Source organism: Anabas testudineus, chromosome 15, assembly GCF_900324465.2.
Source record: "Anabas testudineus chromosome 15, fAnaTes1.2, whole genome shotgun sequence".
Classification (NCBI taxonomy): domain Eukaryota; kingdom Metazoa; phylum Chordata; class Actinopteri; order Anabantiformes; family Anabantidae; genus Anabas; species Anabas testudineus.
This window is the reverse complement of record NC_046624.1, coordinates 7833302-7846558: the sequence shown is the minus strand read 5'-3', so window position 1 is coordinate 7846558 and position 13257 is coordinate 7833302. Positions and strand designations below refer to the sequence as shown.

Here is a 13257-nt window from a genome sequence, read left to right as displayed (position 1 = left end):
AATACATTAAGGTAAAAGCAGTTCACGTGTAAGTTATAGTATAGTATAGTATAGTATAGTATAGTATAGTATCACATTGACATTGTAAGAGAAGCAAAATGATGGTAAAATGCCTGACAAATCAGAAACAGCCTGAAAAACAAAGAAAGAATTGATTTCTTTTTAAACCATACACTGAGGGAAACAAAATCACGTTGAATCAATTGTTGAACTGTCTGGGTGAAAGTGCAGCTAGCAGCAGAAAGGGAGAGAAATCAATATTGCAGACTATTTGTATAGTCCCCCAGATGTCTTTCATGGGCTCCATGGCTGAAAGAACAACAGTGAAACATCCATCCGCATCAGTTAATTGACATTTGACTGAGCTGACTGAAAGGATACATTAAGGCATGCTGTGCCAGATAAATGTTCTGAAGGACAGACAGGGTTATCTTTACAGACAGAAGAGTAATTTTATGAGCAAATGCTAGATGAATAAGCATTTGGCCTAAAACTAATTAGCTAATTCCCAATGAGTTTGTGTGTTTAAACTCAAAAGACTGAAATGAATAAAGAAAACCAGAGAAGCCCACAGCTGAAAGCACTTCAAGTTAAACATGGAGGGACTGGATGGATGGCCTCTGTCACAGTATAGTGAAATAATACGCGTTTTTCATGCTGGTCATCTGTTAAACATTTTTGCGTGTGTGGTCTGGTTCAGTGACTGGAAAACAGCAGCACGATGCGTCTCATCGCTTGAGGAAGTTATTGGAAATGATGGAATGACATCACTACAGTTTGTTCGTGGCTTTGTTTGGTGCGTCTCTTGACCACGCCTTCCTGCCAGCACGATCATAAAATCAGTCTGAGTGTGTGTGATCACCAGTTGAACTCCAGTCGATGTGGACAACAGGTGCATTACAGCCTCCCTCCCCCCTCGCTGTTGGATAATGCCCGCAGAGCGCCGCTCGTCTCTTTGCGCAGGGCTTCCTCGTCCGCACTTGGAACATTTGCACGTTTTTATACCTTGATCGCTTCCACACAAGAAAATGCCTTTCCCACCCATCAACCTCCACCAGCGGATCTCCTCTCCTGGCAGGGAACTGTTCGGGAAAAAGAAAGCCAGCGCAGTGCCTGAGCTCACCAGCAAATCCGGCGGAGAAAAAGGAGGGTCCGACAAGGAGAAGCAGTCCGCTCCCTGGACGCCGGCGAATCTGAGGAATTTGGGGAGAAAGATTCACCAAGAGAAGAGCAAAAGTCCAGCACAGATGTCGAGTGCCGAACAGGAGACTCAGGAAAGATGCTCCTGGCTGGCGGTTCCCAAACCTCAGGACTCATCCGAAGCCGTCAGGCGCTCCAGCTCCATGGACTCCACCAGACAGCTCCACGGCAAAGAGGAAGGAAAGAAGGAGATTCAGTTCACTCTCAGTCTCACCCCTGAAGCAATTCTTGTAATCCAAAAACGTAATCTGGAAAAACAGATGATGGCTAAGCAGCAGAAGTGTTGCGCCTCCGCGGACTTCCGGCACCGGCGAGTTTTTCCATCCAAAAAAGCGCACGGAGGGTCCAAGGGCTGCGCTCCCGTAGGCAAAGTGGAGAGCGCCGAGCAGGATATCACCGCCATTGTTAAGATATCTCTACTGAATGATCAGTACAAGTACGATGACGTGGAGTACGAAGAAGAGGATGGAGATGTGGATGAGACTGTTGTAAGGAAATGCAAAGAGTGGCTGAAAGGGGTCGAAAATGCCGCTGCTCTGGGAAAAGTAGACAAACTTTCTGCACTTCCGCATCTTAAAGGCTGCTGACATCTGACTTTGATCTTTCTTTTTTTGTTGTTTTTAACTTTACGACGAAGAGATGATGGACTTAATGTGAGACGTGTGCACCCATGTAGGCCTCCTGCAACGGCATCTTAAATTGGGAGTCTTGTAAATGAAACATTTGTCTTCAAAGGAATGTCAATTTGTGTTGGAGTTAGTTTCTAAAATAGATGTCACTGCCTTAAATATGACACCTATTCAAGAACATGAAAAATAGATGAATAATTTGCATTGGGATAATAAATAATATCTGACATCCACAAAAACAAAAAATGCGATTTCAAAGCGGATTTGCAGTGTGACATCCGGCGCTTCTTATAGTTCACAGGGACATTTTTTTTTACAAGTGCAATGCCTATTCAATGTCTTCGTTGAAGTTTCCATTTAATATTCTAACGTCCTCGTCTTTTGCACATGGTTTTTGTTTTCAGTGGGGCGCCAGTCGATTGGCAGAGGAATGTGCGTAAAGGGACGCAAAACTGTTCCTTTGTGCTGGAGAACAATAAGCTGTCAACGACAGGGTTTCATATGCGCCCACTGCTGAAACCAAACTGTACTGTTCATTTTCCCTCTAATAAAGGGAAAAGTTATATCCTTTGCAGGGCTTTATCAGCGATGTACAGTATTTAATATTGACTAAATATTTGTACTGTCAAATGTTTTCTCAGCTGACATGATGTCATTTGAAGTAAAATGGTTTTTTTTTATTATTATTACGTGTCACTGACTCTTAAATCTTTCCTTTAAATAACCATGTTACACGATGCAGTCTTCTCAACTTCTTGAACAGTTCTCACAGTTTTTAAAGGCTCTTTGTTGCCACTGTAGCTACCTGAGGCCATTTGGGCATTAGTGTTCTAAGCTTCTTAGATTTCTTGTTAAGCAGGGTTGGCTGGTGTGCTGCAGGGCGCAGGTGCATGATCCCTTTAGGAAATTACCTCCAGTCTGCTTCGCTTTTGTCAAATCTAAAATAATGGCATGTGGCTAACAGAGATCCACATGTCCAAGTGGCACTATTGATGCTTTGCAGCAAAGGTATCCTCTTAGCTCTTTTGAGCTAAGAGGTTCTTTCTGACATTTGCCTTCACTCATGGAGCTCCCTGATACACACACTAAAAACATAGTTCTATTCCCTATGTAGCCCAGTCTCACACACAGACACACACGTTGAATCTTCATGCTGTGTCACACATAGGCTGATAGCATAGTTGAAATGTGTGTACAGTGTGGAGGTTCCCTGCAATAACCTTCAACTCTTTTGTATGCTCTGTAACTTGGTAACCAGAGTTTTACTCAGCGTTGTACGGTGTAAAGCTCAAATACAACTTGGACAGAGGAGTGTGACGTTTAAGAGCATACAAACACACGAAAAACTGGTAAGATAATATTAAATGTTTAATCTTTTAGCATCTGTTAACACTGTTGTTTGATGTTACTAGTGAATTTAATGTGAAGTAAGTTTCATGTCAGCGCGGATTCTCACCTTAATTGGCTCATGCCTGTTTGTCTCTATAAAAGATACCTCTGTAGTGGGTCTACCATGAGCTATTAATGCAATCCATGGAGCACTCTGCCCTATTTGGGATGTAATATACTGTCCAAAAGGTATTTGAAATGAGTTTGGTTCCACTATTATCCTGTTGAAGAGTTGAACATCATAGGGGTAATAAATCAAGTGTCAAACAAACACTAAGAACAATTATAGATTTTCTATTCAATCTTATCTGAGTAAACTGCTTGACAAGGCATCTTGTGCTGACTAGATGTTCACATTCAGAGTCACAAAGTGGTTTATTGTCACATGAGGCAGACTGAGGTTATGGCTGAGCCTGAACTGTTTGTACCAAGACCCATTTGGTTCTCTATGGCTCCTGTGATGATATTATCTGCTGGCTCGGTGACCGAAAGTTGTGTAATCCTCGTCTATTGTGTCATTTCAATTGTACCCTTGTTTGTGTGCCTCCCTCTGGTATTCATTGCTGTCTGATTTAGGCCTGAAGCTGGGCTATTCATTACTGTCCTGGGGGTGAGGACTGCATCATTATGGCTGAAGTAGCTCAAATACTTGTATTCAGGAGGAAAACTAGAAGTTAAAGAAGCAGAAGCTGGCAACAGTTGAGACAGGCAGCTTAGTTACAAGTGGAAACACTTTGTCCAAACCAGCATTCAGAGTCTTTTTTTTTATATTGAAAGTTGTTAAGTCCAAACCTGCCAGTCTCTCTGTTCAGCTCTGCCTTTTATTCCTCTGCTACAATTTGTTTCTGCTTACACCTGCACCTTAAAATGTGCTCTTTTTTTTTCCTGTTTTCATCTGCAAAGTGTCCCCTCCCTGCTGTGTCATGATCGCTGTCTAGCAGAGTGACGTGGTACAGCGGGACAGCTGCATTATCCTACACTGATTTATAGTCGAATGGATGCTGCCTCCGGCCGTCTCTGGCCCTTTGAATACAGCGGTGAGAGAACTGCAGGTCCCTTTGCTCTGCTGCTACAGTATTACTGTGGCAACAGAACTGATAAAAAAAAACTGCATCTCCAGCAGCTTTTGTGTGAAAAGACAAAGCAGACACTTCCTAAACAGACGCAGCATGCAAACTTTAGTAATGCAGAGCTATAGTGGCAGCCTGTCAAGAATAAGGCACTTCCTAGGACAGGATGACCTCAGAGACAGTACTTCCATAAAAGCTACAGCATGTTTGATTCTTCATTTGAGGCTTATAAAGAAAAGCAAAGGTGCTTTTCTGTGTAGTTAATCTGCTTGGGTATACAAGCTGTAAGTCTCATTTGCAATGCATTTCTGTATTATGTAGGTCTCCAGATGTTGTGCTTAAAATCTCTCCCTGATACGTTGTGACTTCTGTTGGGTATGTTGTATGAATTTCCTCATTAGAGACACATGCTAGATCAAGAAATAAGGTGATGAATTTGGAGGTGGATATATTACTGCTGCACATCTCTCTGTTTTTTTTCCCTTTTGCTTTAAGAATACAGTGTTGGGCTGTTGTGTGGGAGGATGCCCTTGGCACACGAGAGGGATTACCAAAAATGCATTCTTTTTTTAATCTTCAGGCACGATAAGAGACTCACTCCCACAGTTTCTAAATTGGGTTTGTACTGTTGATAGGCAGGGGATGAAGTCAAAGCCGAGCCCTGGAGGAAGAAGGCGATGCGTGACACTGGTCCAGATGCAGACCAAGAGGCCAGGGCCCGACGTCAAGCTCAGCTGGAGCAGGTTGATAAACACTGGATTCATGCTATAATATTGAATTCAATTGATAATCACTGAGACTCTGCAGCCAGCTGTAGCAGACAAGGCACAATAATGCAGAACAGTATCCTCTGATCCATGCCTCACAATAATCAATAACTTCCACACGTCCTTGCCTGTGGCCTGCTGAAACACTGCTCCCTGCCTCCACTGTCAGATGGTGCTGCTTTGGGTTCCTTTCCAGTCAGCCTTTATTTGCTTTGTCTATCCTCCAGCGCCATCTAGAGGCCTACAGGAACATGCACCGTCTCAGAGATGCTCTCCATCGCCGCCTCGCCGCCCTCCTCACAGACAAAGTTCAGTCACAAAGATCTCAGCTGCAGCAGAGACATGACACCACCAGAGCAAAGTCAGAGCGTGACACGAAGCTGGTAAATCACTCAGTCTGAATGTTTAACTGATAGAGGATATATTCATGTTTTGATAAACATTTCACAGCTTTTTAATTTAGATTTTTATTACATCATATAAGAATTAAATTGATTTATACTATTGCTTCCTTTTTACATTTGCAGTGAGAAAAAATTGAATATAAGTCATGGCTGTGAAAACTTGAGCTTTCATCAAGGTGTCAAATAAGTTGCTGAAGGGCTGGATTTGTCCCTCAGGCCGTTGTCAACACTCCGTCTGAGCTCAAATACACAAGCCTGCAAATCAAAGCCCCTCTCTGACTGTAACACCTTCACTTTCTCTTTTACTCCTGAAGTGAGACACAGATAATTAACAATTACAACTGCAGTGAAGCCTTTATGTTCTGTACAGTATGGGTAATATAATAGGTGAATTAACTTTATTAAGTTTATTTATATAACTCTAAATCACAACAAAAGTAATCTCAAGGTACTTTACATTGTAAGTTCAGACGTTAGAGAAACATATGGAAAACCAACAACAACAGCAGCAGATAAAACACTGGGCAGGTTGGTTGGACCGGAACCTGCACACTGGAAACATACACTTTTGAAGACGGTGATACCTGCAGAGAAGTACAGAGAGGAGGAAACAGAACTACAGGAGAAATAAGACACAAAGTTAATACCATGCAACGGTGAGATATGAGACCGGAGGGGGAGTCAACTGAGCCAGCTCTGACTATCAGCTGTATCAGAAAGGAAGGTTTTAGGCCTAGTTTTAGGTGTGTGAATCCTTATAAATACCTAAAACCATGCCACCCATCCTTTTGACAGAATTATGACACAGTCAGAAACCAAAAAAAAAAAAAATTTAAAATATGCCATTACTATGATTTCAGTGTCCATCGATGGTTACATAATCACAGTTACCTACCTATTATTTATTTGCTTGTGTTTTATCAGCCTTTCTTTGCTTCCATACCTTCTCTCAGCTCTTCTAGTGAATAAATCTACCTCCGCCGTGATTTACTTTGATTTCCACTGTCTTGTCTCTGCTCTGACTGGGTGTGAAAAGAGCAATAAGCTTCGCTTCAGTGTCTGCACAGAGGGGGTCTAACATGAGCAAGATCCTGTAAAAGCTGAGCTTCTTCAGGAGGATGTGATTGTCCTCTCCTTGTGCTTGACTTGCACTTGGGGAGGGGAGGGGAGGTGTTGGGGGGGGGGTTCAGAAAGCACAATAAAGGACTTTTAGAGGCCCTCCAATAAGAATCCTTTTCTTCAAATGCTGAGCAAATGAAACTCCCCATTGTTTCCTCAGCTCAGAACGAAAGGCTCTGTCACAGACACGAAGGTGAGGCAAGGACCAAAGCAGGCAAAGGCAAGGACACCTGCTGGGGCCTAATTGGTCCCTGCTGCAGTTAATGGCTTCCTGTGGCTGTGTGTTTACTTCTCATTTGTTCTGCGTGCTCTGTTTCCCAGCCCCTGAAACAGGGGAGAGTCATTTAAATATCTTTTCCCACAGCTCTTTGTCTCTGTCCATCTCTGGCTGACTGTCTGTCTCTTTCCAGAAACAAAAGAAGCTGGTCTTCTCCAGACTGCAGCACGATGACTCATACCTGACGTCCCTCCCTAAAACCAGTTATTACCTGGTATGTAAGATCTCACCGAAAACGCACACCTGACTTGAATCCCTTCAGTTGTTGATTCATGTTGTTTATCTCTCACTGTGATCTTAGTCACGTTCTCTACCACTGTGCCTCTTTTCTGAGATTTTTGACCTCCAGAACCAGTTAGCTGAGCGAGGGCATCTGAAAACCCACCATGACTTGGAGGATTTTTATAGGGGCATCAAGTATAATGGCCGCCCGTCACAGCTACAAAGAAGTCTACAGGATGTCAGGAACAAAAGTGAAGTCCTATTAGATCCATACACAGTTTTATTGATTTCCTTCTTCAGAGGTATTGAATGGCAGAACAGTATATTTGACTATGTTGGTGTTTTGTTACTGTACTAGTGCTGGGAAACAGATCTGCAGCTGATTTGACATCAGAAAATCATCCCTGCGCTGTCGAAGATGGAGGACGCGAGGATGACAATTCCCATTCCAGGTTGTTACTACATGAGCTTCAATCAGTTTACATTTGTTTTAATCAAGTAAAACTGGTAAGTTCATAGCTTGTGTATGCACAACAGAAGTCTTGAGATGACTTTGATGGTAAAAAGCCATTTATAGTCAACACTGTATAATATTCTCTGCATCAGAGAACCTGTTGGGAAAAGGGGTGTTATGTTTCAAATAGAGCCAGTGTTGGTGGTGGGCCAGCTAAACTGTGAGTAGACTGGACCTTTGTTTGCACTGCCTTCAAGAACAAACACTCACTCCACTGGAGGGTTGTTTAGCATGGACGCTCCTGAAGGGGAGAGAGAGTCGATTACTCACATAGAAGTGAGACAACCAAATACAATCTGAGCGCTCGGTTGTGGAGACTCGCCTCCTCCGACGGACACTCTGACTCTTGCAAACATCATCCGGGGGAAAATGTTCTAACCATGTCCACTACAAAAGAGATTTAGCAATTGGGCTGGTGGTGTCACTTCATGCCAGCACTGTAAGCAGATGTTGAACTGTTCTTATAAAGCTTTATGGGCTTCATTTACTAAACGTGGGAGAGATCATCTGAGTTGTATTGTGCTTCCACTCATTACTAGCTCCTCCAGTATTATTATTAAAAATAAATTAACTACAATTTACTACATACAGTATTAGTTCATTTTAAGAAACTTAGTGAAGGTTTATGCTACAGCTACCATTTCACATTCTTTATAGCACTTTTACTTAAATTCCCCATAGTGCTTTTTCTCAGCTTTGTATTATTATTGTTTTATTTATTTTTATTTATTTTAACTAGCTAACAACCTTTTCAGTACCTTTTTCAATTTCACAAATGATTCTATCATTATTCATTTACTGTGAAAAGACCTGTTGTTCAGGTACAACTAAAATGTTTGCACCTGCTCATGTCACTCTTGCTCTCTTTGTGTTTACACGCTGTGACTGTATAACGGAACAGTGTCGGCCACTAACGGCCTAGTTGTTAATAAGAGCTGAACTCTCTTCATTAGGAGCATGTATGAGGTTAGTACGACGCCGCCACCACACAAAACAACGCTTTGGCTTGGGGACATTAGGAGCTTGGTAAGAAGGAGAGTGAAGACTTGTGCTGACAAGTCTTCCATCAGTGTGAAATATCAGCGCTCCACAGACAAACATGGCAAGACAGCGCCATAGGCACATTCCCCACATCTATGAGAAATACCCAAAATAAAAGCAATTAGAACTGAAGGCAAAATACACAGCCAGCGCAGTCCTTGGTTATGTTTTAAAGTAATGAGCCAATTTATCCAATCTGTCGTGCTTTGTTGCTATTTATATATTTATTATTAGCTGCTCTGATTTATTGGACAGTTGAGGCTGTAATTTGCTATCTTAGTGGCCATCTGGTCATGGTATCCTCAGTGTTGAATTTCACAAGTGTGTAGTACAGACCATTTCTGAAAAACTAAATTGACCAGAACATACCATATCTATTACTATAAATTGACCTCAGTGACTGGAAATTATACATAAGGCAGGGCTGGTGTAGTTGCCTCTCATTTTTTAAGATCCTGCTAAGACATTTCAAGCTTTTATTGTATCACCCATCAACGTGTCAGCACTAATATTGCAGGTATGAGTGTGCACGTCCACATCCTCGTTCCTCCACCTGCATCCTGAGCAGGTTGTGGGGTTTGTATAGATCTGTTAGTCGCTGCACTGTCCTGTGAGTAAACTGAGTCCTTCCTGGAGCTAGTTTGCACCCAGCAGACAAAGTGTGTTGTCACCCCGGTGTGCAGTGTTATCGGGTGTGAGCCGCACCACACTATGGCTACCCTTGAGAAGTAGCACACCATTAGGAACATATTAACTGCCAGACATTTCGTGTGCAGGTCGCACATCGCAGGTTGACTAGATGATACAGGGGTTTTTCATTAATCGATATCTGTTTGGTTTAAGTATGAATTCTTGATCTTTTGTTCTTTCAACTGTAAAGATGGTGAGGATGACACACGTTATTGATCCCATTGAGAAAATTGCTGTTTGGACAGCTCCAGTAGTTGACTCGTTTCTAATATGTCTTAGATATTTGCTTGCTCAGTACCTCACTTGTAAGTGACTTTGGATTAGAGTGTCTGCCAAAAAACTAAATGTAAATGTAAGATCTACATGTACTGTATGTGTAGGTTAATAGAGGAAGGATCTGGTTCTGAGGAGATTCCAGCAGAACTGATCTACGATGGCGTCCAGGAGAGCAATGAAACTGACCAAATGTTTCCCAAGGTTAGTATCAAAACCTATGGGTGACGTGCCAAGCTGTACTGGGACAGGGCCCATGAGCCTGATAGGTGAGGGAGGACCTGGGCACATGGTCATGATGTGGTGAAAGTCACTGAGCTCGCTTGAGAAACAAAACCAACAACAGACTTTGACAATAATAACTAGATTAAAAATGGCCACAAAACTGTTGATTATTACTAAAATAAACACAAAACCATAAACAATTGAACAACAACCAAATTTAGACATAAGATTATCATACATGGTCAAAAAGAGAGGAAAAAGAGATGATTGATGATGAAAAAAGGATCCCAAATGAACAAACAAATTAGGAAAAACTCAAAATGTGACAGCCTCATCTGTAGTTGTTTTGTATTTCTTTAAGTCTGAAGGGCCCATTTTCTGTGGCCCTTTGCCTTACAATTTATCCATGTCAAAACATCAAAACTACAGGGGCAATAATCCTACTTAACAAGGGCCGTAAGAGGCAAACACACCTGGAGCAGTGATCACTCGACTGCTTCCTGAAAACCCACATAAACCCTCGCTAATAGAATACACTTAACAACAAAACATGCCATGTGTTTTCACTCTTTTTCTGCACCTCAGTTTCTCACACCATGTGTAAATAACATAATACAATTTTAAATAATACGTTTTTATAGATTAAATTGTTAGATTCTTAAGATTTTCTGAAACGCACAGGTGAGAGTGACATTTTTACAGTAGAGATTCAGAAAAGAGTCTGGCAAAGTTTATGCTCAGGCGCTGAGAGGAGCATACACAAAGAAGCACCTCGGGACTCATCTTACTCTCACCCCTGTGTCAAATTGGGCCTGAGCAAACAGAGGATGAGTTCGGCTGGAGGGAGAGCAGGGGAAGGCAAACAGTGGTCAGACAGGACCGGTCAAAGCCAGGAGGTATGCAGGAACATTACTCAGTGCAGCTCCACCCCGATATTCCAGATCCACCATTGGGAGACCTCTGTCAGTCACATTGACGTCCTCAGCTTGTCAATCAAAGGTTCACGCTTTGAGTGTTTTTGAGGCACCTGCAGTACATATGTGTGTGGCGAAGTCAGGGGCCACAACCATCACACATTCATATGTATACCCAGAGTCAATACATCATTCTGATATGTAATTAGTTAGCTTCTGATTCATCTTTGATTGTTTGTTGAAAGATTTAATTGAAAGTTGAGAGCGTTGTTAAGATCATGGTTATCAGTTTGCGTTAGTTCATCTTAGCAGGTATTATATTCATGTATTCATTCATTATATTCATATGAGTTTCACCTGCATTTTAACCTTAAAGCGTTGGGGGAACAGCGCCATATAGAGCAATAACATAATTCACAGGCTGCAGTGTCACATCAGGAAGTGACCAAGTGTGACAGTTAGCGCTGGGTTGGGGTGTTGGAGGAGGAGAGAAAGGCGCCAAACAGGACACTAGGTCTGTGGGAAATTACACTAGGCATGACACCCCTGAGTTTTACACCACAGTTGCCTCAGCTGATATACAAAGCTTGGGATGTCTCTTTGTAAATTACAAAGTGATTTGTGGACAAGGAAGTGATAAATAAATGTAATATGTGCCACCCACAGATAAAGGTCCCCACATTTGCAACCCTGCAGCCTAACTTTACGAAGAAACTTCAGAGGAAGATGCCCGATCTGGTGGGTGAGCTTTTTAATGCTGCCTCTTGTAGTTACAGCATGTGGTAGCCAAGCACAGAACAACAGACGAAAATCCTCATGTTTACTACTTTCTCAAACCAGATTATCCCTGAGATTCCTGAGAGGAGCAGGAGAGCAGAGATTTACTTGGGACGGCTGAAACAAATGCACGAACTTTGTTTGATCAACATGGCTTTCTCCCAGAGGTTGGTAATTCAGCAAACATGCAGGAACATAAAGAAAACGATGCACTGACATCAAGAATGTTGCCTCTTCTCTATGCGTATAAATTGTGTTTTTATTACCATTTAAAACCAGTGAGGAAACAGGAGAACAGAAACATACTGAATAAGTCTTTCAACTGCTCTTACACTGAGTGGGGTTTGTTTTTCTCTGCTTGCTGTGAACTCTGCTCCAGACTCCTGGACAAGGATTCAGACTGGCTGTGCTGGCAGGAGGAGCACAGCGTCCAAGATTTGGTTAGTAACACAAACCAGTCACAACACGGCACAACACTACAGGGCTCTATGGAAGCTAACATGAAGCTGCCACACACTATAACTTTTTCTTTTTTTTTGGAAGCCACCATGGCAACAGGTTCATCGAATACAATTACTAGCATACAGTAGTTATTTGTGGTCATGACACTGCTGCACTACGTGTCTGGATATAAATCAGTTTTTTTTTGTTTTTGTTCCAAAGGTGCTTCCACACATTGACTCCAAACAAGAGAAGAGGAGGCAAACCATCCAGCCACCTCTAAGCTCTCCGAAACAGCCAACAAATGTCCAAAATGAGCCACCTCTATGTCCCCAAAGGCTGAGCAGAACGTCCTCCGTTAGGTGCATGAAGACAAATATGTAAAATCTTATTTTTATAATTTGAGTGTTAAAGAAAAAAAACAAAAACACTGTCACTTGGCATCATGCATGCGTTTGTGTTTTCGTGACAGCCAGCAGCAACCTGAGACTCTGGTTTGGGCCACAACAGCGTGCTGCCGTCAAACACCTGATCCCTTATCCATGGAAGATGTGTGTCAACAGAAGCGTGTAGCGGTAAGATTATTTCTCAGATTGAATTCATGTTTTGTGAAGATTGTGCTGCTTTTCAAAATGGGTTATTTTGTTTTTGTTTTGTTTTCTCTGTAGATAGTTGACCGTGAGTGTAAGCTATGGAGAAACTATACATAAATCACAACAATCACTGAAGATGCCACCACTGTAATACCTCTGTGTGGTAAATATTATTGTGTTGGTCACATAAAAAGTACTATTTGTGGATGTGTGAATGTCTTCAATCTGTGAAAGATACGTGTTTTATGGTCATGCAACATTTTATTATATTATTACATTAAACATTATAACTTTTGTTGTATTCAGTACATTTATGATGTCATATAAAATGTTACATAGTTTAGAAATTATTTTAACCGTCACTTTTTGGTTGCTTTTTGTTATATTTACATTAAAGACCTAATACTCGTGCTACATTTCTGAAATCTGAAATAAAAAGTACACTGTCATAAGAGAATAAAGTCTTGTTATTTCAGTGCCAGCTGTTTGTCTTAAAAACCTTTGAATAGAACAAAACTGGCATTATTCTTCTTACTTTATGATCAAAGTAACCACATGGAAAAACACGTGTTAATCAGTCTCTCAGTACTTTCTGACTGCCCTACCCTGTCTGCCCATCAGCCCCAACACTACTGCTTTCTACTAAACACTGAAATCTTGAAAATGTTTAACAAAGCTATCTTTGTTTTAAAGGAAACCTCTGACAAACTGC

General features: G+C 41.7%; 2 protein-coding genes across 2 annotated transcripts; both read left to right on the top strand.

Moving 5' to 3' along the window:
* The first annotated feature begins 59 nt into the window (after positions 1-59).
* Positions 60-2515, top strand: prr18 (proline rich 18). The gene has a single exon (XM_026353972.2). The coding sequence runs from the start codon at positions 1029-1031 to the stop codon at positions 1785-1787; it is 759 nt and encodes a 252-aa protein (XP_026209757.1). The 5' UTR covers positions 60-1028; the 3' UTR covers positions 1788-2515.
* Positions 2516-4941: 2426 nt separating this feature from the next.
* Positions 4942-12797, top strand: si:ch211-130h14.4. The gene is made up of 12 exons (XM_026356113.1): positions 4942-5031; positions 5283-5438; positions 6989-7069; positions 7190-7328; positions 7436-7529; positions 9703-9799; positions 11401-11472; positions 11575-11678; positions 11891-11951; positions 12175-12314; positions 12425-12527; positions 12621-12797. The coding sequence occupies exons 1-12, from the start codon at positions 4966-4968 to the stop codon at positions 12660-12662; spliced, it is 1155 nt and encodes a 384-aa protein (XP_026211898.1). The 5' UTR covers positions 4942-4965; the 3' UTR covers positions 12663-12797.
* The last annotated feature ends 460 nt before the right edge of the window (positions 12798-13257 follow it).

What these genes read in the sequence shown, in the direction of transcription:
- si:ch211-130h14.4 (XM_026356113.1), top strand. Translation starts at nt 4,966, where the DNA reads ATGCGTGACACTGGTCCAGATGCAGACCAAGAGGCCAGGGCCCGACGT. An exon ending in GTCAAGCTCAGCTGGAGCAG is followed by an intron (nt 5,032 to 5,282) that starts GTTGATAAACAC and finishes TCTATCCTCCAG; the next exon opens with CGCCATCTAGAGGCCTACAG. An exon ending in CTGACCAAATGTTTCCCAAG is followed by an intron (nt 9,800 to 11,400) that starts GTTAGTATCAAA and finishes TGCCACCCACAG; the next exon opens with ATAAAGGTCCCCACATTTGC.
- prr18 (XM_026353972.2), top strand. Translation starts at nt 1,029, where the DNA reads ATGCCTTTCCCACCCATCAACCTCCACCAGCGGATCTCCTCTCCTGGC.